The sequence below is a fragment of the Phocoena sinus genome, chromosome 1 (assembly GCF_008692025.1).
Source record: "Phocoena sinus isolate mPhoSin1 chromosome 1, mPhoSin1.pri, whole genome shotgun sequence".
Classification (NCBI taxonomy): domain Eukaryota; kingdom Metazoa; phylum Chordata; class Mammalia; order Artiodactyla; family Phocoenidae; genus Phocoena; species Phocoena sinus.
This window is the reverse complement of record NC_045763.1, coordinates 24,460,419-24,486,964: the sequence shown is the minus strand read 5'-3', so window position 1 is coordinate 24,486,964 and position 26,546 is coordinate 24,460,419. Positions and strand designations below refer to the sequence as shown.

General features: G+C 53.9%; 1 protein-coding gene across 1 annotated transcript; it reads left to right on the top strand.

Moving 5' to 3' along the window:
* The first annotated feature begins 1,344 nt into the window (after nt 1–1,344).
* Nucleotides 1,345–26,546, top strand: LAPTM5 (lysosomal protein transmembrane 5). The gene is made up of 8 exons (XM_032639514.1): nt 1,345–1,557; nt 16,284–16,377; nt 17,061–17,137; nt 18,748–18,882; nt 19,931–20,053; nt 21,252–21,347; nt 24,019–24,111; nt 25,393–26,546. Exons 1-8 carry the CDS (start codon nt 1,471–1,473, stop codon nt 25,480–25,482), a joined length of 795 nt encoding a protein of 264 aa, XP_032495405.1. The 5' UTR covers nt 1,345–1,470; the 3' UTR covers nt 25,483–26,546.

The window sequence follows — 26,546 nt, the reverse complement described above, 5'->3', positions numbered from 1 at the left end:
CTACGATGGCTGGTCTCAGCAACGCCTATAACACAGGAAAGACAGGCCTGAAAATGAAGTAGTGACGGGATTGGCTGGGTCACCCAGGAGCCCCAAGCTTGTAGAGCCCCCCTTGGTCTCATTGGCAAAGAGAAAGGCTTGATCAAGTCCTCCAGCCAAGTTTTGTAGGTCCAATAGAGCAACTCCTGCCAAGGCGGAGGAGCTAAGAGACCTTTTATAACCTCTCCTGGTGTAAAAATGATGGGCAGCTGTAGTGACCAATCCTAAATCTGAGATCTCACAAGAGGGTGGGACTTCACGGCAGGTCCTGCTGTGTTCTCCACTGGAAGATTCACATAGTGAGCTCAGTGTCTGGGCAGAGCAGACTTCTTACAGGAATTCTGCAAATGCCTCATATTCCCTTCCTTTATTACACTATGGATGGATAATTTATCATCTGAGAAGGGAGTATAGATCCCAGTGTAGCTTGCTTAATAGTCATGGTAGATTAATTCCAACTTTTCCCAGGAATGAGGTGGGGGGGAAATCCCTGATCGCCTGGGAGCATCAGGGGGCCTTGAGGCTCACAAAGCGGGGCTTGATGGCAGGTCTCCCAGATTGCTGTGATGCATTAATGACCCAGCTGTGGGAAGAGCCTAGCCCAGGGCCTGACGCACGTTGATGGACTTGTTTAGTAATTATTCTTGTCCTGGTTTGGACAGAGTTCAGGAAGACATGCTTCTCTCTAGGCTCGGAGTAGAGTGAAGAGAACACCAGCTCCGAGGGGACAGCTTCTAGAACCAGTCAAGCCTTAGTTCAAATCCCCACTCCTCCACGGGCTAACTGTGTAACCTCGGACAAATCACTTCCCCTCTCTGTGCCCCAGTTTCTTCATTTGTAAAGTAGGGATAATAATAGTATCTCTCTCAAAGGGTTGAGGAGAGGATTAAAGGGGTGGTTAGAGGATTAAAGGTGAGAATCCAGGACGATGCTTAGAACATGTAGGAAATACTAGACAATAGCTGTTTTTGTAGCTGGACAGACCTGGGTTTGAATCCTGCCACCAGCACTGACTACTGTGTGATTTGGCTGAATGCCTTGACTTCTCCGGACCTCTGTGTCTGTATCTGGAAATGGGATTGCTAACAGTCCTTGCTTCCAAGTGTGGTGGTGAGCATCCTCTAAGCAAGGCATGGGTGAAACTGCTTAAACTCCAGGCCTGGCAAAGGGCAGGTACCGACGGTGTAAGGGAAGCCCCTCCTGGGAGTGGCAGGGGCCTGCTGCCGTGCTCTGAGGAAAGCTGGGGCCCTTCCCAGCTGCCCCGCCCCAGTTGTGACGCCCTTACCCCTGCCTGTCTGAGGGGCAGGAAGGAAGTGAGGAGGGTGCCCGCAGCTTTCCCTTTTCTGCCCTGTTTCAGGCTCCTGGCTCCTTCTCTGCTCCAGGCTCCTGGCTCCTTCCCTGTCAGTGCCTCGGAGGAGGGGAGGCAACACCATGGCCCCCCGTGCGGCCGTCATCCGCCAAACCTGCTGCTGCTTCAACGTTCGCATCGCCACCACTGCCCTGGCCGTCTACCATGTGGTGAGTGTGCAGGCGGCCTGGGACACTGTGTGTGCGTGTGTGTGTGTGTGAGGGCGGCCCCGATCTATGGAGACCCCTTGAACGGGAGGACTGTTGCTCACCACCTCCTCTTGGAACCCTGGACAAGTCCCTGTCCTGCTCCGGGCCTTGGGCTCCTTCTCTGTCCAAAGCGGGAGAGGGGACCCTGCAGCAGTGGCAGGAGTGGGAGGCGGGGTCCTTTTTCTAAGCAAACGTACCTCACATTCTCTCTGAGGCTCAGTTTCTGCCTCTGTGAAATGGGACCTTTAGCAGCCACAAGTTCATCCAGGTACAAACGGAGCAGCAGATGTGAAAGTGCTTTGGAAGCCAGGAATCTTGAGAGAAATGTGAGCTGGGATCATTGTCAGGAAATGGGGTCAGGTCAGAGGCATGGGGCCTGGGCCACTGGAGGGGATGAGAACTGCGAATCTCCCCTTTGTGCTTCCAGAGGGGAGGGAGGGGGCTGTATCCTCTTAGCTTACATAAGAGCAGGGTGCCTGGCCTGGCCTGAGCGCCTGTGGGCCCAGCTGAGGAGGAACGGGCCCAGAGGTTCCCCTTTGGAGGCTGGTGTGCAGCCGGCTACGGAGTCTTGTCTCTTATTAACTCAGAGTGACTCTGGGTAAGTCACAGCCCCTGGGGCCAGAGGCTCCCCCTCTGTCTTGGTGGCTGAAGGTTGGGGTCTCTGTTCTGCCCTGTCCAGAACTATCCCGTCAGCCCACAGCTCCAAGCCACACTCAGCTCCCCCAGACCCGGGGACCTTCCTCCCAGGGTGACTCAGGGCCTGTGGTTAACAGTTCTTTTATGAGCCTGGAAGGTCTTCCTCAAAATTAGCCTAAATCTGGCACACTGTGGTGGGCCGCTGTAAACTTCTCAGACCTGGCTGCATCTGCTTCCTGCTGCACACAGAGCAGGCAGGGCTGTTGGCAAGAGCCCAATGCTTCGGAGGGCTGGTGCTCTTCAGTGTTGGGTGTGCAGCCTCTGGACCCAGACTCCTGTGTGCAAATCTTGGCCTCATCACTTCCTAGCTGTGCAGCCTCAGGCCACTTACTTAACCTCTCTGAATGTCCGTTTCCTCGTCTAAAAAATGGGCACGAGAATAATAATACTTCTCTGTTAGGGTTGTTCTCAGGATCAAGGGAGTAAATATCTACAAGGCACAGAGCAGTGCTTGACAGGTGTTTGAGTGCTTTATTATTAGCAGTGCCTCAGACACGGAGCCTGCTGCCAGCACACCTGTAAGTCAAGCAGTCAGACCCCAGAACACTGACTTTGGGCGGGGCTCAGTGGTTGCTCTGCCTAGCTTCTCCAACGCAAGAGTGCTCCTGAGAGGAGTGAATGGCTCTTGACTGTCCCCAGACCAAGTCCTTAGGGCCTCTTCAAGCTCTGAGATTGTGCAACATTCTTGGAAACACAGTGTAGTAAGCAGGGGTGTCGCCGTGGGAAGCAGGCCCCTGGGTCCCTACCCCTGCTCTGCCTGGCTATGTGACCTTGGACAAGCTGCTCCCAGTTTTTCCTTTATAAGATGATGGACAAGAGGGTATGGACCAGCTCAGAGGTCTCAAACTCCAATGCCTCCAGGGGCCAGGCAGCTCCTGTAAGTGAGCGTAGTGGGGCAGACGGACCTTGCAGTGACCTGGGGAGCCTGTTCTGGGTCTATTCTGGCGGCAGCTCTCTGTTTCCGCTGATTGTTGCCATGGAGGAATGTGGGCCCCAGCAGCCGCTCTTTTGACATTTGGAGAAACAGGAAACAGAGGCTTTTATGTCACAATTTCTGCTGTTTCCATGTTGATGACTGATTTAAGGTAAAAAAGAAATCCCTGTGCAGACCAAGTCAAATCCATTTTCAGGCTGCTGGGACCTGAGTCTGACTTGCAAACCCTGGGTTTTGTAACTCCTGCGGTTTCTTTTTGATCATGCCGTCCGAGGTCCTCACCTGTACACAGTTAAGTGACATCAGTTCCTGCCCAAAGAGCTGGAGAACGTGTGGGCAAGTGATCAAGGAAGGCTTCTTGGAGGAGGTGTCACTGGCAGAGGTGTAGAGTTTGGTTGTGGGGAGTATGGATGGGGGAGGGATAGGTGTGCAGAGGTGTGGAGGCTGAGGACAGTGGCTTGTGCAGGGGACCCTACAGAGACTAACCTGGGGGCTTTAGGTTGGGCAGCAAGAGGTGGGAGGGATTTGGAGGGACAGGCTGGAGGCTGGGCCTTCACTATAGGGCACTATTGATATTTGGGACTGGAGAATTCTTTGTTGTGGGGACTGAACAGTACATTGTAAGATGTTTAGCAGCATCCCAGGACTTTATCTACAAGATGCCAGTAGCACACCGCCAGCTGTGATAACCCCAAATATCTACAGATACTGCAAATGTCTCCTGGGGGTGAAATCACTCCCAGCTGAGAACCACTGTCTTTAATGTGGGTCATGGGGAGCCATGGGATGTTCTAGACCCGAAGGCAGGAGAACAGAAGAAAAGTCTGGAAGCTGTACCGCTGGCCCCGGGAGGTCTTCTCTGGGCTGGGGTCCTTGACTGATTCCAGTGGAGGATCATCCGCCTGCTTCCTCTGTAAGAGGCCTCTGCTCCTTCCCAGAAAGGGCAGGGCCTGGGGGCTTTCTCTGTGGCCTGGCAGTTGGGTGGCAGGTGTGCTGTCAGGGCCTCGAACATCTGGATGGAAAAAGAGAAGCTGCCATCCAGATGTGTTGATCACCCAGATTGGTCGTCGTCTGGAGCCAGTCATGGGCGACGGCCCTGCACACGGAGAGCTATTCGTGGACTGGACCCCTCTGGGGAGGGTTAAATCGGGCTCTTGGCATCCTGAGACAATGCCCCACTTTACTGAGTCATCGGGGCGTTATTACTGGAGGACCTCCGTGTCCAATGGCTGGAGGACCTTCCTCAGCATTTCACTGGGTTTGTGTAGAGGATTCCCTGGTTCACGAACGTTTTCTGACTCCAACTTGCACACACAGAGGAGTTAGAGAACGTTTGTAAATTGGCCTCTTTGGTTCTGGTTTGCCTGGCAACCCAAAGCATGTCTGTCCCAAGTTAATGGCGGGAGATAGGGACCCAGAAGACCTTTTTGCCTAGAAATATCTCCCTCCCTAACCTCTCCTCTCCAAGGCACCTGGAAGTCCATTAAACTTTTGTTGTCTGATAAAAAGCTTAAAGCTGTGGCGATTTCAACCCTGTAGCAACAGGATACACCAAAACAGGGCCAGGAGGAAATGAGACTGATGCTGGCCATGGCTTGTCTCTGGGTTATAGATTGTGAAAGCTCTAATTTTTTGCTACTTTTCTGTATTCTCTGTATTTGGTACAATGAACATGTATTACGTTTTAAAATAAACGTTTTATTTTAGAACAGTTTTGGATTTACAGAAAAATTGTATAGTACAGAGTTCCTGTATACCCCGCATCTGGGCTCCACGATTGTTAGCATCTTATATTAATATGGCACATTTGTCACAATTGATGAGTCAATATTGATATACTATTATTAACTACTGTCCATACTTTATTCAGATTTCTTCAGCTTTTCCCTAATGTCCTTTTTCTCTTCCAGGATCCCACGTTGTATATAGTCATGACACCTCTTTAGATTTCTCTTGGCTGTGAGAGTTTTCAGATTCTCCTTGTTTTTGAAGACCTTGACAGTTTTGAAGAGTACTAGTCACGTATTCTGTCAAATATTCATCAAATGGGACTTGCCTGGTGCTTTTCTCATGGTTAGACTTGGGCAATGTGTTTTGGGAGGATGACCACAGAGGTAAAGAGCCCTTCTCCGCACGTCGTATCAAGGGTGTGTGCTTCCGCGTGTCTTATCGCTTGATGTTGACCTTGATCACCTGGCTGAGGTCGCGTTTGTCAGGCTTCTCTACTGTGAAGTGACTTTCTCTACCGGTGCTCTGGGGTCCGGCCACTTGACTCACAGCTGTGCTGCCAACAGGCTCCGCGTCTGAGGCACTGCTAATAATAAAGCACTTAACCTCCATTATTTAAAGGAGCCTCTAGTGAATGCAGATCTGTTCTCAAACATGTCTTTCTTTTTGGTGCCCAGCCCCAGGCCAGCACATGCGCCTGACTCACTCCTGGCCTCTGCCCTCTAGGGATTCCAACCCGCCAAGGAAAAACTGTGATAATGGCGTTGATGGATGACAGTGCTGGCTCTTACGGGGGCACAGATGAGAGGCCTTAGCCCAGCCCTGGGGTGGACGCTGGGGATTCAGCGAGGGCTTTTGGGAGGAGGCCGGAGTGATAAGGATGAGTGGGACTTTGCTTGGGAATGTTGGGGGGAAAAGGGCATATGCTTGTGGAGGGAGCAGGGAGCAAAGGCGGGGAGGTAGGAAAGGCCAGATGATGCTCTGGGAGCATGGAGAAGCTCACAGAGCTGGGGTCAAGGGCAGGATGGTCGTGAGGTGTGGTGGGGGAGGCTACAGAGGTCAGCAGGGTTAAGACTGGACCAAATGCCTGTCTTCTTTCAGGCTTCATGGTAGAAGGATGGATCTCTGTTTGACCCAGCTCTCTCATTTAACAGATGAGTGAACAGAGGCCCAGGAGGGTCCCTGACTTGCTCCAGGTCACACAGGGAGGTAGGGGAAGGTCTTGCTCCAAGGCCTCAGCTACCAGCACCCAGGTGTGTGGGATGAGCCAGCAAGTGAACAAATGAATTCTTTACCTGGCCCACGGCCCAGGGGTGGTCTGTCTCTCTGAGAGACCCTTCTGTCACCCAGTCTTCATTTCTTCTTTATGGTCCAGCTCATGGGAAGCCTCCTTCTCCAGGAGGCCCTCCTGCTTGTCCTCCTCAGAATTCCAGTGGCTCTTCTCTCTCTGGGATGGAAAAGATCACAGACCTGTCTCTATCACTCACTCATGATGTGACTTTGAGCAGGCAGGTGCCTTTGCTGTCTGAGCCTCAATTTTCTCTTCTGTTAAATGGGGCCAGTGGTCCCTGTCTCAGGGTGACTGCTTTGAGGTATTGAGCTGATGTGACCCTACTGGAGAGGAGGGCTGGCAGGCGAGTGCCCAGTGTGGGCTGTGGGACGTGACCAGAGGCCACTCCCCTTTCGAGAGCTCATCTGTTTGGGGCCTAAAAATAGGTCCCAACTGTTAGGTCGTCTGTTAGAACCTCTGCCTTCACGCCTGATGCTCCCATGTGCGGTAGAGTGGGAGTCGTGGCCCCTCCCCAGTGCCCTGGCCAAGGGGCCCTGGTGGGAACTCAGTTGTGCTCCCCATCTCTGGGGTGTGCACTCTGCCTTCTAGCTTATAAAATGTTGGAGCCATCGAGAGGACCACTGGGCCCCCTGGGCCAAAGCGGGGTGACACGCAGGGCCTTCTGGGAGCAAAGTTGGTCTCTTCCTGCACCAGGCCTGGTGGGCCAAGTGATGGTGACCGGTCATCTGTGTGAGGTGGGCCAGGACAGGCCAGACCCCAGGCTGGGCCTTATCCCCTCCCTACTTCCTGGTTCTCAGGCCCAAGGGAAGGGAAGGGAAGGGAAATAAGGGGTTTCTGGGAATGGGGGGTAGGGAATGGTGGTTCCAGACATCGGGCATCACCTTGGTCAGAGGGACCTACTGCTGTCAGAGGGCCATAGCTGGGAGAGGCACCAACCTGGGGGAGGGTCCAGGGGCTGGTGCAGGGGCTGGTGCAGGGGCTGGGGCCCCACTCTGGAAGGCAGAGCCTGGGTGGGCTGAGGTTCTGGTCACCACCCTAGTCCAGAGCCTCCCAGGAAGTGAGGCTTTTATTTTGAGCCCAGGGCAGTGGCCTGGAACCAGGACTTCACTCTGAGCTCACTATGAGGCCTGCATTGGTCTCCCAGGGGACCCGCACCCCACCAGGGGAAGGGGAGGGTGCACAGAACCTCTAATGAGGCAGGAAGCTGAGCAGGGAGCTGTACAGAGTGAGGCACTGGCTCCCGCCTTCCACCCCTCAGCCCTGCTGCAGGCCCAGCGTGTCCCTCCCCCTCCCCGAGCCTCAGTTTCCTCCCCTGTCAATTGGGGGCCAATAACTATGACCTGCAAGGTCAGAGACTCAAAGGAAACCAGGTGGGAGACACACCTAGCACCCAGCGAGTGCCCCACACATTGTAGCTACCCCTGGAGCCCCCATTTGACAGAAGAGGAAACTGAGGCTTGGACAGGCCAAGCGACTTTGCAGCCCGGGGTAGATAAAGAACAAGAGCCCGGGTGTCCTGCTCGGGGCCCAGGCTCCCCTGCTGCTGCTCCAGACCGCGGTGGGGGAGGGGCAGGCTTCTTGGCAGCAATGGGGTGGGGTTCAACCGTAATATCCGGCGAACCTCGTTCTTAGAAACACGGAGCCCACATGCAAAGATGCAGTCTCAATGGCACCTGCAAAACGGGGGGAAAATGGGAATAATAATTGAAGTTGCCTCATAAGGCTGAGGCGAAGACGAATGAATGAGTGTGTGTCAGTGTTCAGAGGACCTGGCCTCTCCTAAACGCTCCAGTAATAGTAACATTTACTGTCACGTGGGGACCTTTGTCCTGAAGGTAAATAAGGAATTGATGTTTTATGGGGATTGTTTGGTGGGTGCAGGGTACTTCTCTAGATACTCAAGAAGTGGAGGAGGATGGGGGTGTGGACCAAGCCTGGAGGCTGACTCTGAGCTCCCAAATGGGTGCCCATAAAGGATGACCACTGCCCCCCCTACCAAGAATGGCAGAAGCCACTGGGATTCACTGGGCCAGAAATTTTGCCCTTAGTGCCTGCTCCTTCAGGGGAAGGCTTGCCATCCTGTCTTCTTTCATGGGGGCAGGTCTGAAAGGTCAAAGGGCAGAGAGCAGAGGACAGGTCTTGCTGGGCTGTCACACACAGGGCACAGGCAAGGGACAGGGCTCAGAGGATGACACGCTGGCTTTCCTGGATGTGGAGCCAGAGCAAGCTGCTCCCGTCCTGGCACTTCCCACCCTGCAGGGTGATGAACCTTGGCACACGCCATCTGAACTGTGTTCTCTGCCAGCTCCCGGCCTTTGTACAAGCTGTCCCCTCTGCCCTGGGTGCTCCTTCTCCCACCCCTGCTGACCCCAAAGTCATATCCCTGTAAAACCACATGTCCCCCTAGCATCTCCTGCATCCCTCCACTGGCCCAGCCACCCAGAAGCTGCCATTTCCTGGGGGCCTCCTCTGTACCCGGCACATGGTAAGCCCAAGTCACAGTTCCCCAAGAGAAGCTTGCAGTTTCCTAAATGCGTCTCACTCTCTTTTGCTTTCGCCCCTGCTTTTTCCTCTGCCTGGAACACCCTTCCCACTGCCCTTTGGGAGAAATCTTCTTTTAAGACTCACTGCCTCTCAGAAGCCTTCCTGGAGCCCCAACTCCTGGACCCTGAGCTCCCAGCGTTTCCCTCCATCCCAGGGCAGCTCCCACCCCCACCTGCTGGGGTCCTGGGGGTCATGTGGTCTGCCCTGGAGGCCCGGAGGCTCATCCAGGGCTTGGCCCAGCCTGATCCATCTCTGTAATCCCCAGGGTCTGACCCGGTGGCAACCAATCTCGATTTTATTTTACTTTTGCAAACCTTTTATTGATGCATAATTTATATAAGTGCATATCTTGGTGACCTTTTTCAAAGTGAACAGCCAGGTAACCTCTACCCAGATTGAGAAATAGGATGGGACCAGCCCCCAAGGGCCCCTGGTGTCCCCACCTCATCACTACGCGGACCCCACTGACTTCTTCCAACACACGTAGTTCTAGAAGTAGCCAGGGATGCGATTACACAGCATGGGCTCTCTCTTTCTCTCAGCATCGCATTTGTGACCTTCCTCCGCGTGGCCGTGTGTATCCAGCTCATTTCCCCCTTGCTGTATAGTATTTCACTGCATGAATATATCACAATGTATTTGGCCTGTTGTACTCGGGGAGGACATTGGGGTTGTTTCCAGGGTGGGCTATTACAATGGCCACGGGGACCTTGTGGCTTGGAGTCCACACCAAATGCTTCTACTGGTCACTCGATCTTTCTGAATCGTCATCTTTGGTAGCAGACATATGTCACCTCATGTGCTCCTTCCTCACTACAGCTTTGCTAGTGGGTGGAGCCTTCTCTCTGTTCTACAGATGAGGAAACTGAGGCACAGAGGAGTAAAGGGGCCAGGCGGGGTTGTGGGGGGACAATTAATAGTAGGAGGGGGCGGGGATGGGAGGGTGGACAGCAGAGCCGCAGCCTCCAGAGGAACCAGGCTCCCAGGGAGGCGCAGTTTGCCCGGCTGGGGCAGCAGCCGAGCCTTGGCTTTGGCAGGGTGCGGGGGGCGCACATCGTGATGTTTATCTGGGCCAGCTGGGGAGGCGGCTGGGGAGCTAGTGCTGCAGGGGTGGGGGAATGATCCCCACGCAGTCGCCCCCGATAAGCTGTGACAGGAAGTATGGGGTGGGGTTGGGGGAGGGGAGCTTCCTCTTGACGCTGACACATCTGGTTCTTTGCTCCCATCCTCTCGCCAGACAGCCCCAGGGGACCCCCAGGGAAAACAGGGTGGGTGGGTGAGGTAGAGGGGACTGAGCTTCAGGGTGGGGGCAATGCTGCTGCTGCTGAGGACGAAGAGGACGACAGTGATAATAATAATAGTCTGAGTGTCAGGAGCCCCTGAGTGTCAGGAGCCGCCAGAGCTGGAGGATGTAGGGTCAGGGTGGAGCAGCCCTGGAAGGGGAGAGAGGCAGGAAGGGCTGTGCACTTGGGACCGGTTTCCCATTGTGCAAATGGCGTTATCTCTGTTGGGAAGGGTTGAGGACAAGCCCAGGCCGGACTCCTTGTGCCGCTTCGGCCGAGGCACCCACAGTCCCTGTTCTCCTTGGATGTAAGTGGGTAAACAGTCCTGACCTCACAGACTTGTGAGGAGAAGTGGAGTTAACAGACAGGAAAGTGTCCACACACCGGCTGGCACATAGTAAATGCTCACTGAGCGTTGGGTGTCCCTGTAAATTTTATCCCCCGGAAGCTCAGAGGATGGGTTTCTGCCTGCCTGCTTATGAGAGTGTGTGTCCTAAGCCCCCCAGGAGGTCCGAGAGGGTGTGCCCATGTTCTCGGACCGGGAACTGGTGTTTGATCCCCAGAGCCAGGGGATCTGGTGTCACCACCATCCTAACATGCTCTCACCTCTGCCTTCAACGGCAGCAGCAACAGCATGGCCTGACGGTCACTGCAGTTAATTACCACTTCCCAGCAGCCCTGTGGTTACCTCTATCACCAGCACCCCTGCAGCATCCACCGCCACCTCTATTATCACTGCCCAGAGGATCGTAACTGTCACCGGCATGCCAAATGCAGCCACAGGACAGCCAGTTCTGCCTCCCAGCACGTCAGCATCGTCAGTCCCGCCTGAGCCTCATCTCTATTCCGTTCAGCTGTGGTGTCACCACCGTTATGGCCACGGCCATGTTCAGTAGCGCTCTCATCCCTCCACCCTCCCTGATTCTTCCTCTCCTCCTACAACTGCTGCCCCCTTCATTTCAGCTCAGGCTGTTGGTTGCTTCTCAGAGCCACCAGGAAAACAAATAGAAATTCTCCTGGCCTCCCAGCCACTTCCTCCTTCGCTCAGCTTAGGGAAGTTGTGTTTGTTATTGAGAAAGAAGAGTCGGGGAGGGGATGAAAATGAGAACTGAAACCAGGGAGAAGCCAAGGGAAGAGGTGAGAAAGGGGAATGGAGAGTGGAGGTGGCATTGGGCGTGCTGAGCGTGGCCAGGACTGATTCAGTCATGCAGCCCGAGCCCTGGCGTGGCGTCAGGAGGACTGAGGCTGATTCTGACTCTGCAACACGCTTGCTGTGCGGCCTTGGGCTGACTACTGCCTCTCTCTGGGCTTCACTTTCCCACCAGTGACATCCCCTCTTTCAGGGAAGAGGCCTTCCCTGCCCCCGAATTTTGCTGGGCCTGTACTGCTGGCTCTGGGCCTTTACACACGATGATCACTCCGTCTGGAATGCTTTTCTCTCCTCTCTGCCATGGTCAAGCTTTTCCTGTTTGTGAAACCCTCCCAGAGCCTTCCAAACAGCTGTGATCACTCCCTCATCAGGGACTCTGAGTACCCTGCATGTCCCATGTCGTGATTCTAAACACACTGGTCACCTGTTGGGTTCCCCTGGGGACTGTGACACTTGCAGGCCGGGGTCTGTGGTTTTCCCAGACAGGGCCTGGAGGCAGTATGTGCTCAGAGAGTGTTTACTGAATGAAAAAATGAGGGAGCAAGTGTATACCTGGCCAGCAGTGTGCACTGATGGAGCACTTGCTGTATGCCAGGCTTGGTGCTGGCACGTCATTTGACCTGATAGCAGCCCTACGAGGCAGGTCCAGTTATTATCCCCATTTCCCAGATGAGGAGACTGAGGATCATAGAGGTTAGTGGCTTGCTCAAGGCCACAGAGCTGGGGTTGGGGCCCTGGCCACTTGATTCCAGCGCCTGGCTCTTAACCACGTGATCTCACCATGTGGAATTAAGGTACAGTGAGTGAGAAGATGCTATTATGGAGGAAAAGTGGGCGAGTGAATGCCATCTGCCTGGGCACTGTGGGCGGAGAGAAGCCCCGTTCTTGTAGCAGGAGGGCATGAGTCATGGCCCAGGCAGGTCCTCAGAGATCAGGGAGAGGGCAGCTCTGTGTCCAGGTGGAAACCAGGGGCGTGGGGGGAAGGGGAGGGCCAGGTGGCCTGGGAAATCTTGAATCTTGGAGTTTCCTGGCCTCTCCCAGCTTATGCTATAGGTAAGCCAGGCACTTTCTGGAATTACAGACAGCTCTTGGTTGGGGACTTGGGTGGAGCAGTGAGGGCCTTCTGATGAGTGGGGTGCAGCTCTGGGGTGGGAGACCCTGGGCAGCCTAGGTGTGACGTGCTGCAGTTGGCAGGTGTTCAATCATTCCAGTGCGAATAGGGGTAACTCTCCACGTTGATTGGAGGAGGTAAACTGAGACCACGGAGGAGCCAGGACCTGGCCAGGGTTACACAGCCGTGAGGCAGTGGGAGCGGCCTCAAGTTCCAGCTGCTGTCCTCTGAGCTGCGGGTGTCCAAGGATGGGGGTCAGCTGCCAGGGGAGAGTGGACAGATGGGTGGTGAGACCAGGGCTGGGCCCCAGAGCAACCACTCAGCCTTGAGTGGAGCCTGGACCCTGGGAACCCAGGCAACAGGGTTCACATCCCAGCCTGGCCATGTGACACAGGGCGTGTGAATTTTCCTTGCTGAGCCTCTATTCCTCATCTATACCATGGGGAAAATGTTGCCTCTCTTGCAGGGTTTTGGGAGATGGTGGTGCAAGCCTGTGTGTACAGGTCCAAGCACACAGTAGGTGCACAAGAAATGTCAATTCCTCTCCACCCTATCTCCTAGGGAGCTGAGACGCCTATCTTTCTCCTGGATCAGGGACTGGTGTCTTCCATTGAAGGTTAGGGGCCAGCGGAGGGTCTGAGTCGGACTCTGAGGTTGCCCTGCTCTGTGACCTGGGGCTAGTTCCTGCCTTCGGTGAGACTCAGGGTTCTGTCTGGCAAATGGGGACAGAATTATCTCCCTCTCTCTACAGGATGGTTGAGAAGGTGAAATGGAGTAAAGGATGAGGTTGGTTTTAAACACAGGTGGTTTTTGCAAAAGTAGAAATGCTTCTGGTGTCTGCTGCTGCTTCTTGCACAAGCTGTGGGAGGTGGAGGAGACGGCAGAGGGAAGAGGAGGTGGGTGCCCTGCTGACTCTGCTGGGCACCCACATGGGAGTGGGCGAGGAGGGCAGGCCTCAGGCAGAGCTAGGAGGCTGGGAGATGCTGGGAGGACAGTGGAGGGGGGAAGAGAATCAGATCCAGGGCCCACTGGCTTGGGTTTGAATCGCGGCCCTACAGATGATCAGCTGGGAGGCTTTGGACAAATTACTGGACCTTTCTGAGCCTCGCTTTCCTCATCTGTGATATGGGGGTGGGAGCATTAAGAACAGTCTCTTGGCTGGGTTTGGGAGGATCGCTGGGATGGTGTGGGTGGCAAAGCTGGCACGGAGTCGGGCTGTACGAATGTCCCTCCTCTTCCTTCCCCTTCCTGGGGTCCCAGGATATTCAGGAGGCGTGGTTGGAGAGGGGCGGCTGGGACGCTAATGGCAGGATTGCAGACGTGGTGGCCGGGCTGTGGGAGATGTTGGGGCCAGAACTGAGGATCTGGGGAGTGGTTTGTGGGTTAGCACTGGTCTGCAAAGTGGGGTGGTGCCCAAGGTGACCACTGGGGCCTCAGAACGACAATATTAGAATTTCTAAATTTGTAAATCATGTTCTTTATTCATTTCTGGATTCTTCTGGTATGTGTGTTTTATGATGTTCATTATAAATCAAGACAGGAGCACATGCATATAATTTGGAAATCAAGAAATAGAGAGCAGTGTGTGCAAAAGGTTTTGCTGACACAGGCACATGATCAAAATATCTGAGCCCTCTGGGGTCGGGGCTAGCAGGGCTCTGAGGTGACTCGAGGAGTGGGGTGTGTGGGAAGGCATCAGGACAGCACTGGGACACTGGGACTCCGATCTCCACTTTGCCCCAACTTGCTGTGTGTCCTAGGGCGAGCCACCTAACCTCTCTGAGCTTAGAAAACAACTAGAAGGAACTTATAAAATAAGTGGGCAGAGGCTCTCTCCAGTGATTGGACGTTGGGGTTGTCTGATTCTGAGCTTCTATCTAGATCTCAGACAATCCTGTACTCTTGGGACTTCAAAAGCCTTCTTGTGCCACGGCTGATGAAAGCTAGTGCCCTTCTAAGCCCAGCTGTGGTGACTCATTTGTGCTCTGCTGGCACACCGCAGGAGCCCCAGAGCTCCCAGTCTTTCAGGGTGCCCTGTTCTGTCCTGGACTGAACTGTCATCTGCCTCCTTTTCTCTCTCCCTCATTACAGGGGAAACTGGGAGAAGAGGGGCTGGAGCTCCAGGCTTTAGGGGATGAGGAAGCCACATTTCTCTCTCCGAGCTGTTTCCTGTGGGTACCAGCCACAGTCCCCGCCACGTCTGCTTTCCGCTCTGAGCTGTTTTCCACTCTCCTGATGAAACAAAGCCTTTCTGGTTCACCCCACACCACGTAGAGGGGGCAGCTAGAGCAAGCTCACTGTCAGCCCCCTGGCACTCTCCTCACGGTACTGCTAGACTGCCCCACGTAAGCTCACACCAGCCAAAAGCAGATTATACTTGCTGAGCACCGGCTGTCAGCCTCCAAGCTCAGTGCTTTGCAAATACAATGCAATTTGTTCCTTATTAAATCCGGTGATTGCCAGTTTCCAGATGAGGGAATTCAGAGAGGTAAAGTGACTTGCCCAAGGTCACATAATGACCTGGATACTAATCCACCTCTGACTGGCTCTGGAGCCCAGTTCCTCATCAGTCTTCTCTGCTGTCCCTTTCTGTCCCCTGAACAAGATGTAATATGGTAGGAAGACAAATCGAAACCTATGTCTGAGCTAAAAAAACCCACACAATCAGCTAGGGGGAAACAGATGGTGGGTGTCTATTTGCTTGTCAGCCGAGCGTCAGTTACTAGTGGAGGGCCGCCTAGAAAGCCAGTGTAAACTTAGGCCATATTAATAGAGGTAGGACATCCACTACAAGGGAGGAGACATCTTGTTGACAGAGTGGGCAGATGGCATCTGGAGAAGTGTGTGTGTATGGTGGGGGGAAAGCCTTGCTGTAAGAACATGGACACACAGAAGATTGTGAGTTCCCCGTGGTTGGAAGCATTTAAGTAGAGGCTGCATGGCACAGAATCCTTGCCTTAGAAGATGGAGGGCAGGGGTAAGGTGACCTCCAAGGTTCTTTCAATCTGCAGTTTTGTGGCTGGACTTCAGTTATTGCCAGGGTCATGGCAACACTCATGCCCATTAGATTTGCCCCTTCTCTGTCATTCTTAGCAAGGTGCCCCTGAGGGAATAGGGTTTACTCGTTCATGCATCCATCCCTCCGTCCATCCTTCTGTTCATTTATCTACAACAGCTAGAGCAGTGAACAAGAGAGACACAGTCCTTCCCTACCTAGAACCTATAGTCTAGAGGGAATAATAACAATAATAATAGCACAGATTGAGCGCTTACTATTTGTCAGGTACTCTAAGTGAATTAGCCCATCTTGCCCCACTACAACCTTATGAGACAGTTGTTATTATCTCCATTTTGCCTATGGGGATTGAGGGGCCATGGGGGCTGGGATCCACAGGTCAGTTGCTCCCAGGCCTGTGTTGATGATCCCAAGAACTTGAAGTTCTGTGATGCTCAGATGCTGTGACTAAGATCCCATGATGCTCAGAGTTTGTCATTATAAAAGAGGGTGCAGAGCAGGGGCCCAGTCACTGGTGAGAGCCCTCAGTCTCCCCCACTTCCTCAAGCCTGACCTTCAGAGGTCACAGTTATCACTTTACGGATAACTGGGTGTGGTTCTAAGTGCCCTCTTGGGATGTTCTCATTTACTCCTCCCATCTGCCTCCTTAGGTAGCTATCAGTATTATTCTCATTGTACAGATGGGGAAACTGAGGCATAGAGAGGTCAAGTAACTTGCCCAAGCTCACATAGCTAGGAAGAGGAAGAAGGAGGAACTACGAGCTTGAGCTGTCTATCTGTACGGGCCACACTTTACCTGGGGTGCCGCACTGACCCGCATTCCATCTCCTCCAGGACCCCTCCTCACAGGCCCTGACTGCACGCCTTCGGGGTGGGGGGGTTGGTGGCGGAGCTGTGCGGGCCCCGGCTCACTGATGCTCTGTTCTGTCCCCAGATCATGAGCGTATTGCTGTTCATTGAGCACTCAGTGGAGGTGGCCCACGGCAAGGCCTCCTGCAAGTTCTCGAAGACAGGCTACCTCAGGATCGGTAGGTCCAGGGGAAGCCAGAGTGGGGTGGGGTGGCAGGGGGATGGGCACCGGCTGGGGTGGAGTTGAGGCTCTGCCACTTGTCCTTTTTGATGTCTGCAAATGGAGAAATTCCACTTGTTCACGCTGAAGTCTCCGGGTGTGAGAGCAGATAGGATGGCGCTTTGCAAACCAAATCAGCTTAGAACGGTGACGGCGGGACTCTCCTGCTCGATAGCAGCCCGTCACCCAGAATAAAATCGCAACTCCTCATGGGGGCTCCAGCCCCTGCTGACCTCCCTGGCCACATTCCCACACCTCGTAGCTCCGTCCACGCTCCCCCTCACTCCCCACGCTCCAGCTGCGCTGACCCCACCAAGCTGGGCCCTGTCTTGGGGTCCCTATCTGGACTCCTGGCCACTCGGCCCACAGGCCACCTCCGCAGAGGCCTTCCCCCACCTCATCCTTGTAAAAGCAGACCCCAGGCCTCCTTCCCACCCTGCACCCTGTGTTATACTGTCCTGTGTTACCTGAAATGTTCTGTGTGCCCCTCAAGACTGAGAACTGCAGGAGGGCAGGGCCTGGGCTTTCTGGTTCACTGGCATAGTGCCCACACCAGTGGTTCCCAAAGTATGGTCCTTGGAACCCCAGGTGTGGGTTCCTGGGGGCACTTCCGGGCCCCTCACTGCTCTCTTTGCCTTTCAGCGGAATTGATCTCCAGCTTCCTGCTCATCACCATGCTGTTTATCATCAGCTTGAGCCTGCTGATCGGCGTGGTCAAGGTGAGTGCCTGGTCAGGGAGGGGAAGGGGAGCCAGGATCTGCGGGCTGGCAAGAAGGCCCAGCTGCCCTCCTGGCTCCCTCCTATTCACACCCACTGTGTGGACAGCACTGGATGCTGGTAGGTGGGAGGTGGGTATTTGGAGGAGGTCCAAACTGCACCCTAGAAATCTTCACACTTACTTTTTGGAAACCCCCCTTTTCACACCAGATCCGTCAGGTTGGAGGCCTCAGTTCCCTGTGAAAATACACCCTCCACGCACGAGGGTGTGCACAGCCGGCTGCGGCCACTGCTGATCATTGACACTTTGGCTGAACTAGCTGGCAACCCACATCCTTTTGAATTGCAAATGGTGGCAGGGAATTTGGTAGAGAAGAAAAGAAGGGTCATTTTGAGGCCTAGGTAGAGGGGAGAAAGCAGTGGGTTTTGAAATCAGTGAGAGGAGCAGAGGGGAGGGTGTAGATGCGTCCAGCTCAGTGCCATCCAGCTAGCGATTGAGAGGGAGAGGCGGGCTGTGACTCAGCCTCCTGCAGAAAGGAACCTGTCTGTCCCTTGGCCCCCAGCAGGGCAGGAAGCCAGGGCCCCGCCACATAGCCATGAGAGCAGACCTCGGAAAGAGAATACTTCCTGGACAGACAGTGGTGGACTGGCACTCCCAGGGCCAGCAGGATGGGGTGGAGATTTGGTGCTAGTTTGGAATGTCTCCATTTGCCTGAAATGCCATTGTTCACTCCCTAGCTAACGCTACTCTCTCGGGAGCCCTACACCACAGGGAGTGATTTCACCTTGGTTCCTGGTGGTCCATGCAGAAACACAAATTGTCCAGCTAGGAAAATGGATCAGGTCATCCCTGAAGCCTCTGAGCTTCAGTCTGGGCTGTTTCGGCTGCCTCCTGAGTGATTTTAGACAACCACGTGAGAAACCACGAAACCACCTTTTCTGTGATTTTTGTCCCCAGCTGTGGGTTGCTGCACATTTATACTGGTCATAGTGGTCACTTGCTTTCAGTTGAAGGAGAGGGACTTCAGCCTCAGCCTCCCAGGGTCCCTTACTATGACTGAACATCCCCGGGGGTGGCCTACACAGAGGCAAGACCCACTGTTAAAGCAGCACAAGTTTTTTCACCTCTGGGCCTTGGCTCAGGACAGCCCTTCTGCCACCAATACCCTCCCCTTCCCTCCTGCTTCTTTCCAGCTCTAGCCCTGGTGCCCCCACTTCCAGGAAGTCTTCTCTGATCCCTTCTCATTTGTCAAATGGACACAAAGTCTTTCGTCACTGGGTTCTTAAGAGCGAGTTGAGGCAGACCCTGGTCCTGGAGCCCCCAAGCGCTTATCTCTGTAGATGGGAACTATTCCCGGTTCCTCCTGGGACGCTGAGACTGCTCACCCTGAGGGCCTGGGCCTTACCTTCTCCCCATGCCCAGAGCCTCACTCAGAGGAAGGCATGTGGATCCCCATGGGGTGACCTCAGTCAAGATCCACAGGTGATTCAGGAGAGCACCGAGTTCCCCGGGATGGAAGGGAACTGTGGGCCAGGGGGCCCGTGGAGCCATCAGGCTGCATGGAAGAGCCTTGTGCAAGGGACCCCTGACCACGCCGGGCCTGCCTTTCAGAACCGGGAGAAGTACCTGTTGCCCTTCCTGTCCCTGCAAATCATGGACTTCCTCCTGTGCCTGCTCACCCTGCTGGGCTCTTACATCGAGCTGCCCGCCTACCTCAAGTTTGTCTCCCGGAGCAGAAGCCGGGCGGTGAGTATGTCCCATGTCCCATAGCTGGCCAGCGGGGGAGGTGCAGGAGCCCAGGCCAGCGAGCGTGGGAGCCCCCAGGGCCCTTTCTAGTCGGTGAGCTTGAGCAAGTCCCTGAGCTCTTCCAAGTCACCCCACGCTTCTTCTTATTTTTTTTTTAATTTATTTTTGGCTGCGTTGGGTCTTTGTTGCTGCACGTGGGCTTTCTCTAGTTGCGGTGGGGGTGGGCTACTCTTCATTGCGTTGCGCGGGCTTCTCATTGCAGTGGCTCCTCTTGTTGCGGAGCATGGGCTCCAGGCATGCAGGCTCAGTAGTTGTGGCTCGTGGGCTCTAGAGCACAGGCTCAGTAGTTGTGGCACACGGGCTTAGCTGCTCCGCGGCATGTGGGATCTTCCCGGCCCAGGGCTTGAACCCGTGTCCCCTGCATTGGCAGATGGGTTCTTAACCTGCACCACCAGGGAAGTCCCTCACCCCACGTTTCTCCCTGTAAAATGTGTCTTGAGATCATGTCTCATCAATATGTCTTATGAGCATTACATGAGGAAAGCGTGCACAGGGTGCTCAGCATGTGGTAAGAACGGAAAAAATGCCAACCACGTGTGAATTTACACCATAGGAACCGGGACATGCCCCGTTTCCCTCCCCAGCCCCTGTTTTGTCCCTCCTTTGTGACCACGTTGAAGAAAGGAAGGTAAGGATGGTGAGCATCCTTGGTGGGAATGCCCGCGACGCCTGGTGCCAATCACAGACGCAGTTCCCCAGAGTTGCTTTTCACACTTCCCCTGACTGTGGTCCTTGAGGAGGCTGAGAAGCTACATTATAAGGCCCTGGGCTGGGAGTCAGGAGACCCTGGATCTAGTCCTGTGTTTGCACCAGCCTATGGTGTGAACGTCTGAGAAATGGACCTCCATTTCTTTCTGGGTACTGTGGACCAGGGAGTCATCGATGTCTCTGGCTGACAGTCTCTCAAGCTGAGGGCCCACTGTGTGCCCCGTGGTACCTGGGCCTCTGGGTTGGGGCTGACTTGCTGGTCTGTCTTCTTCCTCCAAAGGGCCCCTCCAAGGTCCCACTGATGACCCTGCAGCTCTTGGATTTCTGCCTGAGCATTCTGACTCTCTGTAGCTCCTACATGGAAGTGCCCACCTATCTCAACTTCAAGTCCATGAACCACATGGTGAGTCTGGGCTGGGGGTCTGCTCCTATCACTGGCTCTGTGGCCTTGAGCAAGTTGCTTTCCCTCTCTGTGCCTCAGTGCTTAGGTTGGGTTCTCTAAAAGTGGAGCTTGGAGAGGGCTTCTTGTGCGAGTGATTTCCTGAAGGAGAGCTCTCAGGAAGAAACTTGAAAGGAATGAGGGAAGCAAGTTAGACAAAAGGAAGAAGCCACGCAGACATGTGGCTTTAGAAGTAGTGCTGCTGGATCCCAGAGGGTGCCCTGGAGTATGGACTGCAGCGCAGAAATGGTATTGGTGTTTTCATTGCTGTCTAAGAAATGATCCCCAAACATAGCGATTTAAAACAATAAACAGTTGTTACCTCACATAGTTTCTGAGGATCAGGAATGTGGGAGTGGCTTAGCTGGGCTGTTCAGACTCAGGGTCTATCTTGAGGTTGCACCTGAGATGAGGATGGGGCTGTGGACGCCAAGGGCTTGACTAGGTCTGAAGGATCCACTCCCAGGCTGGCTTACTGGCGTGGCTGTGGGATCTTTGGCTCGGTTCCCCACCGTGTGCGCCTTTGATGAGGTTGCTTGAGCATCCTCATGTCATGGCTGCTGGTTCCCCCCACCCCCCCACCCCCGGTGAATATCTGAGAGAGAGCAAGGAGGAAACGGCCCTGTGGTCTTGGAGATCACACTCGCCTCTGCCACATCCTACTATTTGTGAGAAGTGAGTCTCTAGATCTAGCCCACACTCGAGGGAAGAATGTCAGAGGATGTGTGCACATGTTTGCAAACGCCACAGCAGTTGTCCCACCAGAGCAGGAACCTTCCATCAACCAGTCCTGCTTGTGAGGTGCCCCTAGGGGACGAGGCATACCTCCCAGGTATTTCAGGATTAGGTGGTTCCGTCAACCAAGACTATCCTCCAGAGAAGGACATGGGTGTGGCCCACCAGCTGGGGGATGGGGCAGCAGCCAGATAAGGGTCACCTGGATGGGCATCAGCTGCATCTGTCTCCCTGGATTTGCCCACCTGTCAGATGAGGCTGATGGTAGGTGGCCTCCTAGGGCCCTTGAAGGGCTGGGCCAGGATAATGGCTGTGCCACTGCACGTTCCTGTGTGCGTGGAGAGCTGGCTTTTATTCCTCTATGTGTGGGTACTGTTAGAGTTCCTTATGGCCAGAGACACTGACGTGGCCCCCACATCTGTTGCAGAATTACCTCCCCAGCCAGGAAGGTATGGCTCACAACCAGTTCATCAAGATGATGTTCATCTTCTCCATCGCCTTCATCACTGTCCTCATCCTGAAGGTGAGCGGCCCCTGCCCCACGGCTCAGGGAGGGGTGGAGAGGCTGAGCTGCCCCGGGCCCACCCATGCCAGACTGCTAGGAGGCAGGGAAGTGTGTCTTCCACCACCGCCCCCCCTGCTTTTGGCTCCTAACTCTAGCCCTCCCCACACCAGCCCCTGTGCCCACATGTGGGATCCTCGGGGACGCCCCCTTTAGAGCAAGTGGATCTGTGAAGACCCACCTGTGTTCAAGGGTCGGGGACTTAATGTGTGACTCAGAGAGAACTGATCCAGGGGAAGGAGGAGCTATTTTGTCTGGAATTAGATTCAGGAAGTGCTGGGTCTGAATCCCAGCTCTCCCCTCACTAGCTGTGTTGTTGGTTTTCAAGTCACTTCTCTCTGGGTCTTGGGTCTCACCTGTGAAAGGGACACCCTAAGTCTTGCTTTGCCCATGTTAACAGCTTTACGTGATTCAGGCACCAAAATGTAGATGAGCCCTGAGGTCATATTACTAGAGGTTTGGTGATGAGAAGGATGGAGGGGATTGATTTTATTCTTCTCATGGGTAGTCAGGCCCAGAGGATAGAGTCCTGTTTCAGGTCCCAGTTCTTGGAGAAATGGTGACAACAGGAGTGCATTAATAGCAGCACCACAGGACTTCCCTGGTGGCACAGTGGTTAAGAATCCGCCTGCCAATGCAGGGGACACGGGTTCGATACCTGGTCCGGGAAGATCCCACATGCCCGGAGCCCGTGTGCCACAACTAAGCCTGTATGCCACAACTACTGAGCCTGTGCTCTAGAGCCCACGAGCCACAACTACTGAGCCCACGTGCCACAGCTACTGAAGCCCACGTGCCTAGAGCCTGTGTTCCGCAACAAGAGAAGCCACCACAATGAGAAGCCCGTGCACCGCAACGAAGAGTAGCCCCCTCTCGACGTAACTAGAGAAAAGCCCGTGTGCAGCAATGAAGACCCAACGCAGCCAAAAATAAATTTAAAAATTTATATTAAAAAAAAAATAGCAGCACAACAGGAGGGTGAAGAGGCAAGAAAACGCTGCCGTCTTCGGGAGTCAAGGAAACCAGGGCAGTTCAGCTTGGGAAAGAAATGACTCAAGGGGGACCTGATCGCAGCCTCCAAGTACCCAAAGGACTCTCATGGGGATTCTAGAGGCCACAGTGGGGCCCTGTGGCCGGAAGCCACAGGGAGGCTGATGTCGACTCAAGAAAAGGAAGGGCTTTTAAAAGTGTTCTTTTCTGATTGTGAAAGTAACATAGGATCACTGTAGAAATTTAGAAACTACAGATGAGCAGAAAGAAGACGATCAGCCCACCAACCACCGCCACTCGGAGAGCAGCACCTCTGATATCTGGGCGCATTTCCGCCCCCTCTTTTTATGTGGGTGGTGTAGCCAGACATCACTGCCTCCTTACATCCCAGGCCCTGAGCAGTCTCTGCTCTCACCCAGTGCCAAACTGGTAACAACTTCGCTCCTTTTAACCTTTCCTCAAAGGACTGACCTAGCACAAGCGCCTTAGTGATGCACATGAGAACATTCCTGAAGGCTTGTGGGGACCAACGTGGAGGTTTACGTCAGATACTCCGCTAGAGAGAAACTGCCCAAACCCCACTGCACACCTCCATCCCTCCCCACTCCTCTCCTCTTCTTTATCTTCATCCAGTGGGAGTTCTCTCTGTACCCCGACTCCCAACCCTGCCTCACTGGCTACCCTTCACCTACTTGCTTTGCCCTGGCCCTTCGTACTTCATAATTCATTTTATTTATTTCTGCTCCTTTTAAGTCCCTATCATGGGGCTCCATAAAACAAGGGACCTTCTAGATGCCAAGACCTGCTCTCCTTCCTTTGGGGGCAGAGAGAGACTTATTGGCTATTGTTCCTTGAACACACCCCTGGGGACTTCACGCCCCACCCTGGAACCCTTCTCCCCAATTCTTACAACAGTGGCTAAGAGAAAGCCATTGCTCACATTATCTGACAGATATATACATCCATACATATAATTTTTCTGTATTTATAAACGTGGGATACTACTGCATACACCGTTGGATAATCTGCTTTAAAAAAACAACATATCGGGCTTCCCTGGTGGTGCAGTGGTTGAGAGTCCGCCTGCCGATGCAGGGGACGCGGGTTCGTGCCCCGGTCTGGGAAGATCCCACATGCCGCGGAGCGGCTGGGCCCGTGAGCCTTGGCCGCTGGACCCGCACGTCCGCTGTGCTCCGCTGTGCTCCGCAGCGGGAGAGGCCACAACAGTGAGAGGCCCGCGTACCGCAAAAACAACAACAACAACATATCGTAAGCAGTTTTGAAGACAACATTTCCCACTGTCAGCTCTGTCTCAGGATGGGCGGGGCCCCCTCAGGAGATGGTAAGCTTCAGTCCTCAGGGGCGGAGAAGCAGGATCTGCAGGATTATTGCCAGGGAGGCTGGAGGGTGGTGCAGAGGCCTCTAAAAAGCTCCTTTCTGTGATGAGTCTGTGGGGCAGTGAAAAGGGAAACACCTGGAACACCTGAGACGGGCAGGTGAGGGCCCCTCCAACCAGAAGAGGGGTCTGACCTTTCAGGGTAAGCTGGGGGTCTCCAGGAAGCGCCCAGCAACTGTCCTGGGTCTGCTGGGGTGGTGAGAAGGAGGGTCACAAAGCACAGCCTGACCTGGGCCTTTTTTCTAGGTCTACATGTTCAAGTGTGTGTGGAGATGCTACAGATTCATGAAGTACATGAACTCGGCCGAGGAGAGGAGCAGCTCCAAGATGCTGCAGAAGGTGAGCCTGCTGGGGGGGTCAAGTCCTAGCTCTGCCACTCACTGTATCATTTAGGGCAGGTCTCTCTGCCTTGCTCGGCCTCAGTTTCTCCACTCGTAAGATGAGGGTTGGACCAGAAGAAATGCGAAGATCTCTTTCCACTCTGATTGTCTAGGATTCTATTCATTCATTCATGCATTAAACATTTTATGCTTCTTACTCTTTCCTGGACTCATATCCAACCCTTTGGATGCAGAGAAAACTAAGATGCCACCCTGTCCTGGGGGAGAGTATAGTCCAGAGTGAATCTAGACACAGAGATCCAATTACAACTTGGTGTGAAGCACAGGGGCAATGGGAGCACGGAGGAGGCACCTGGTTTCACCTGGGGTGTCAGGGAAGGCTTCCTGGAGGAGGTGACACTTGATCAAGTCTTAGACTGTCAGCAGGTACAAGTTAGCTGGGAAAGGGGAAGGGGCCTTCCAGGCAGAGGGATTAAGTACGCTTAGAAGCAGCTGATTGGAAAAGTGATGGGAAAAGTGCAGCTGGTTTAAATGACTGGAGGCTCACTTTCCTCAACTGTAAAATGGGGATTGTATTAGTCAAGGATTTTTTGGGTTCCAAGTGTCAGAAACCCAACACTCCCTCACTTATGTAAAAAATAAAATGAATTTATTACCTTATAGAACTTGAAAGTCCAATGTAGGTCTGGCTCAGGCACGGCTGAAGTCTGATGTCCAGACATGATCTTATTTTCAGGATGAAAGGCAGCCCTTTCCTCATGGTAGTAAAATGGTTGCCGAAATCCCTAGGCTGTCATCCCACCCTCTCAGCAACCCCAGCAGTAAGAAAGACATCCCAGAAGCATGTCTGATTGGTCCAGCTTGGGTTACAAGCCTATCGCCAAACCAGTGACGATTGCCAGGGGGATGAGATTCTACTTTGAGTGACCACCCCATCAGACATGAGGTCTCATGTCCACTCCCCCAGATCAGGGGGCGGATCAATTCTTCTGAAAGCACATGGACTGAGAATGTTTTCCCCGGGAAAACAGTGTGTTGTTATCAGAACAAGGGGGCTTGATGCGGAACAGGCAGAGGCAAGCCTGTGCATTACAGGAACAGAAACTGTACCTGTCTTACGCATGCCATGCCTAGCACATAGTAAGTGCCCAAGGCATGCTAGCCATCATCATCATCGACATCATTTTGCCAGGGGTGGGGGTTGGAGCCCCTTAACCCCAGGTTGGGGTAGTGGTCCCATCTGGTCAGTTCTCAGCCCTTATCTCTCTGTTTCTCCCAGGTGGTCCTGCCATCCTATGAGGAAGCCGTGTCTCTGCCATACAAGATTCCGGAGGGGGGCCCAGCACCACCCCCATACTCAGAGGCGTGACATTCATCAGGCCCCAGCCCTGGTGCTGGGAGGGGCGGAGCTACCTCGCAATCCGCTTCTTTGCTTAGGTGGCCCCTGTGGCCTGGGTGAACCACCTGGCTGACTTCAGGACAATCCGCTTGTGTCCCGCTCGCTGGCCTGCTTTTCCTGCGGGGCCTGGGAGATGCTCACAACTGGGTCAACCCCTTTAGGCTGAATGATCGGGTCTCAAAAATTCAGTCCAACAGCACTCAGCTTCTCTTGATCAGCTCTGACGTTGGTTTAAACGATTGGTCTTTCTAAAGTCAGTGAGTTTGGTTAAATACCTCTCAACTTGACCAGTTTTACCAAGTGGCTGACAAATCAAAAGCACACCTGTCATTTCAGTGAAAACAATGAAGAGTCCATTGTGTCAGCTTGTAAATAGTTGTCAATTCACAGAGCAGTTCATCAGTTAGTCCTCCCCACCAAATACATACATCCGTTTTCTTCCAATAGTTCCTTAAGCAATTATTAAGTCAGCCAACCCTCAGTTAATTTAGAATAGTGATAAAATCCAGTAATAAAAAAATCAACTTAGCCCCCCAAACCATTCAATTCAATCTAGTCCAATAACCGGCTGCCCCCTGTGGTCAATTCAGTACTTGTGAGTCCTGACCCACAGCCCATCCGTTGCCAGATAGGTTGTAGGCCACCCAATTCTGCCCGACACTTGTGGTCAAAGCAGAAATTCGGTGCTGAAATCAGGCAAACCTACTTGTTGGACTAAATCCACAGGTTAGTTCAGTCAAAACAGGCAAACCCTTTGTGGGCACAGTCCCCGCCCGGGGGGTTCGTGTTGGTGGGGCCATAGGGGAGGTTTTGGTCCCTGCACCTCCTCTTTTGCCTGCTTCCCTGGGGGTTGGGATTCCCGAGGTCGCTGACCCAAAGGCGGAGATAAGGCCACAGAGGCGGGTTCTCTGGGGTCTGCGAGGGGGGTGCAGAGGGCGAGGGCTGTGCAAGGGGCTCCCCACCACATCCCTGTGTCATTGCTTTGTGTGACGGAGAAGAAGTTTCAATAAAGCAGCAACACGCTTCTCTCTGGC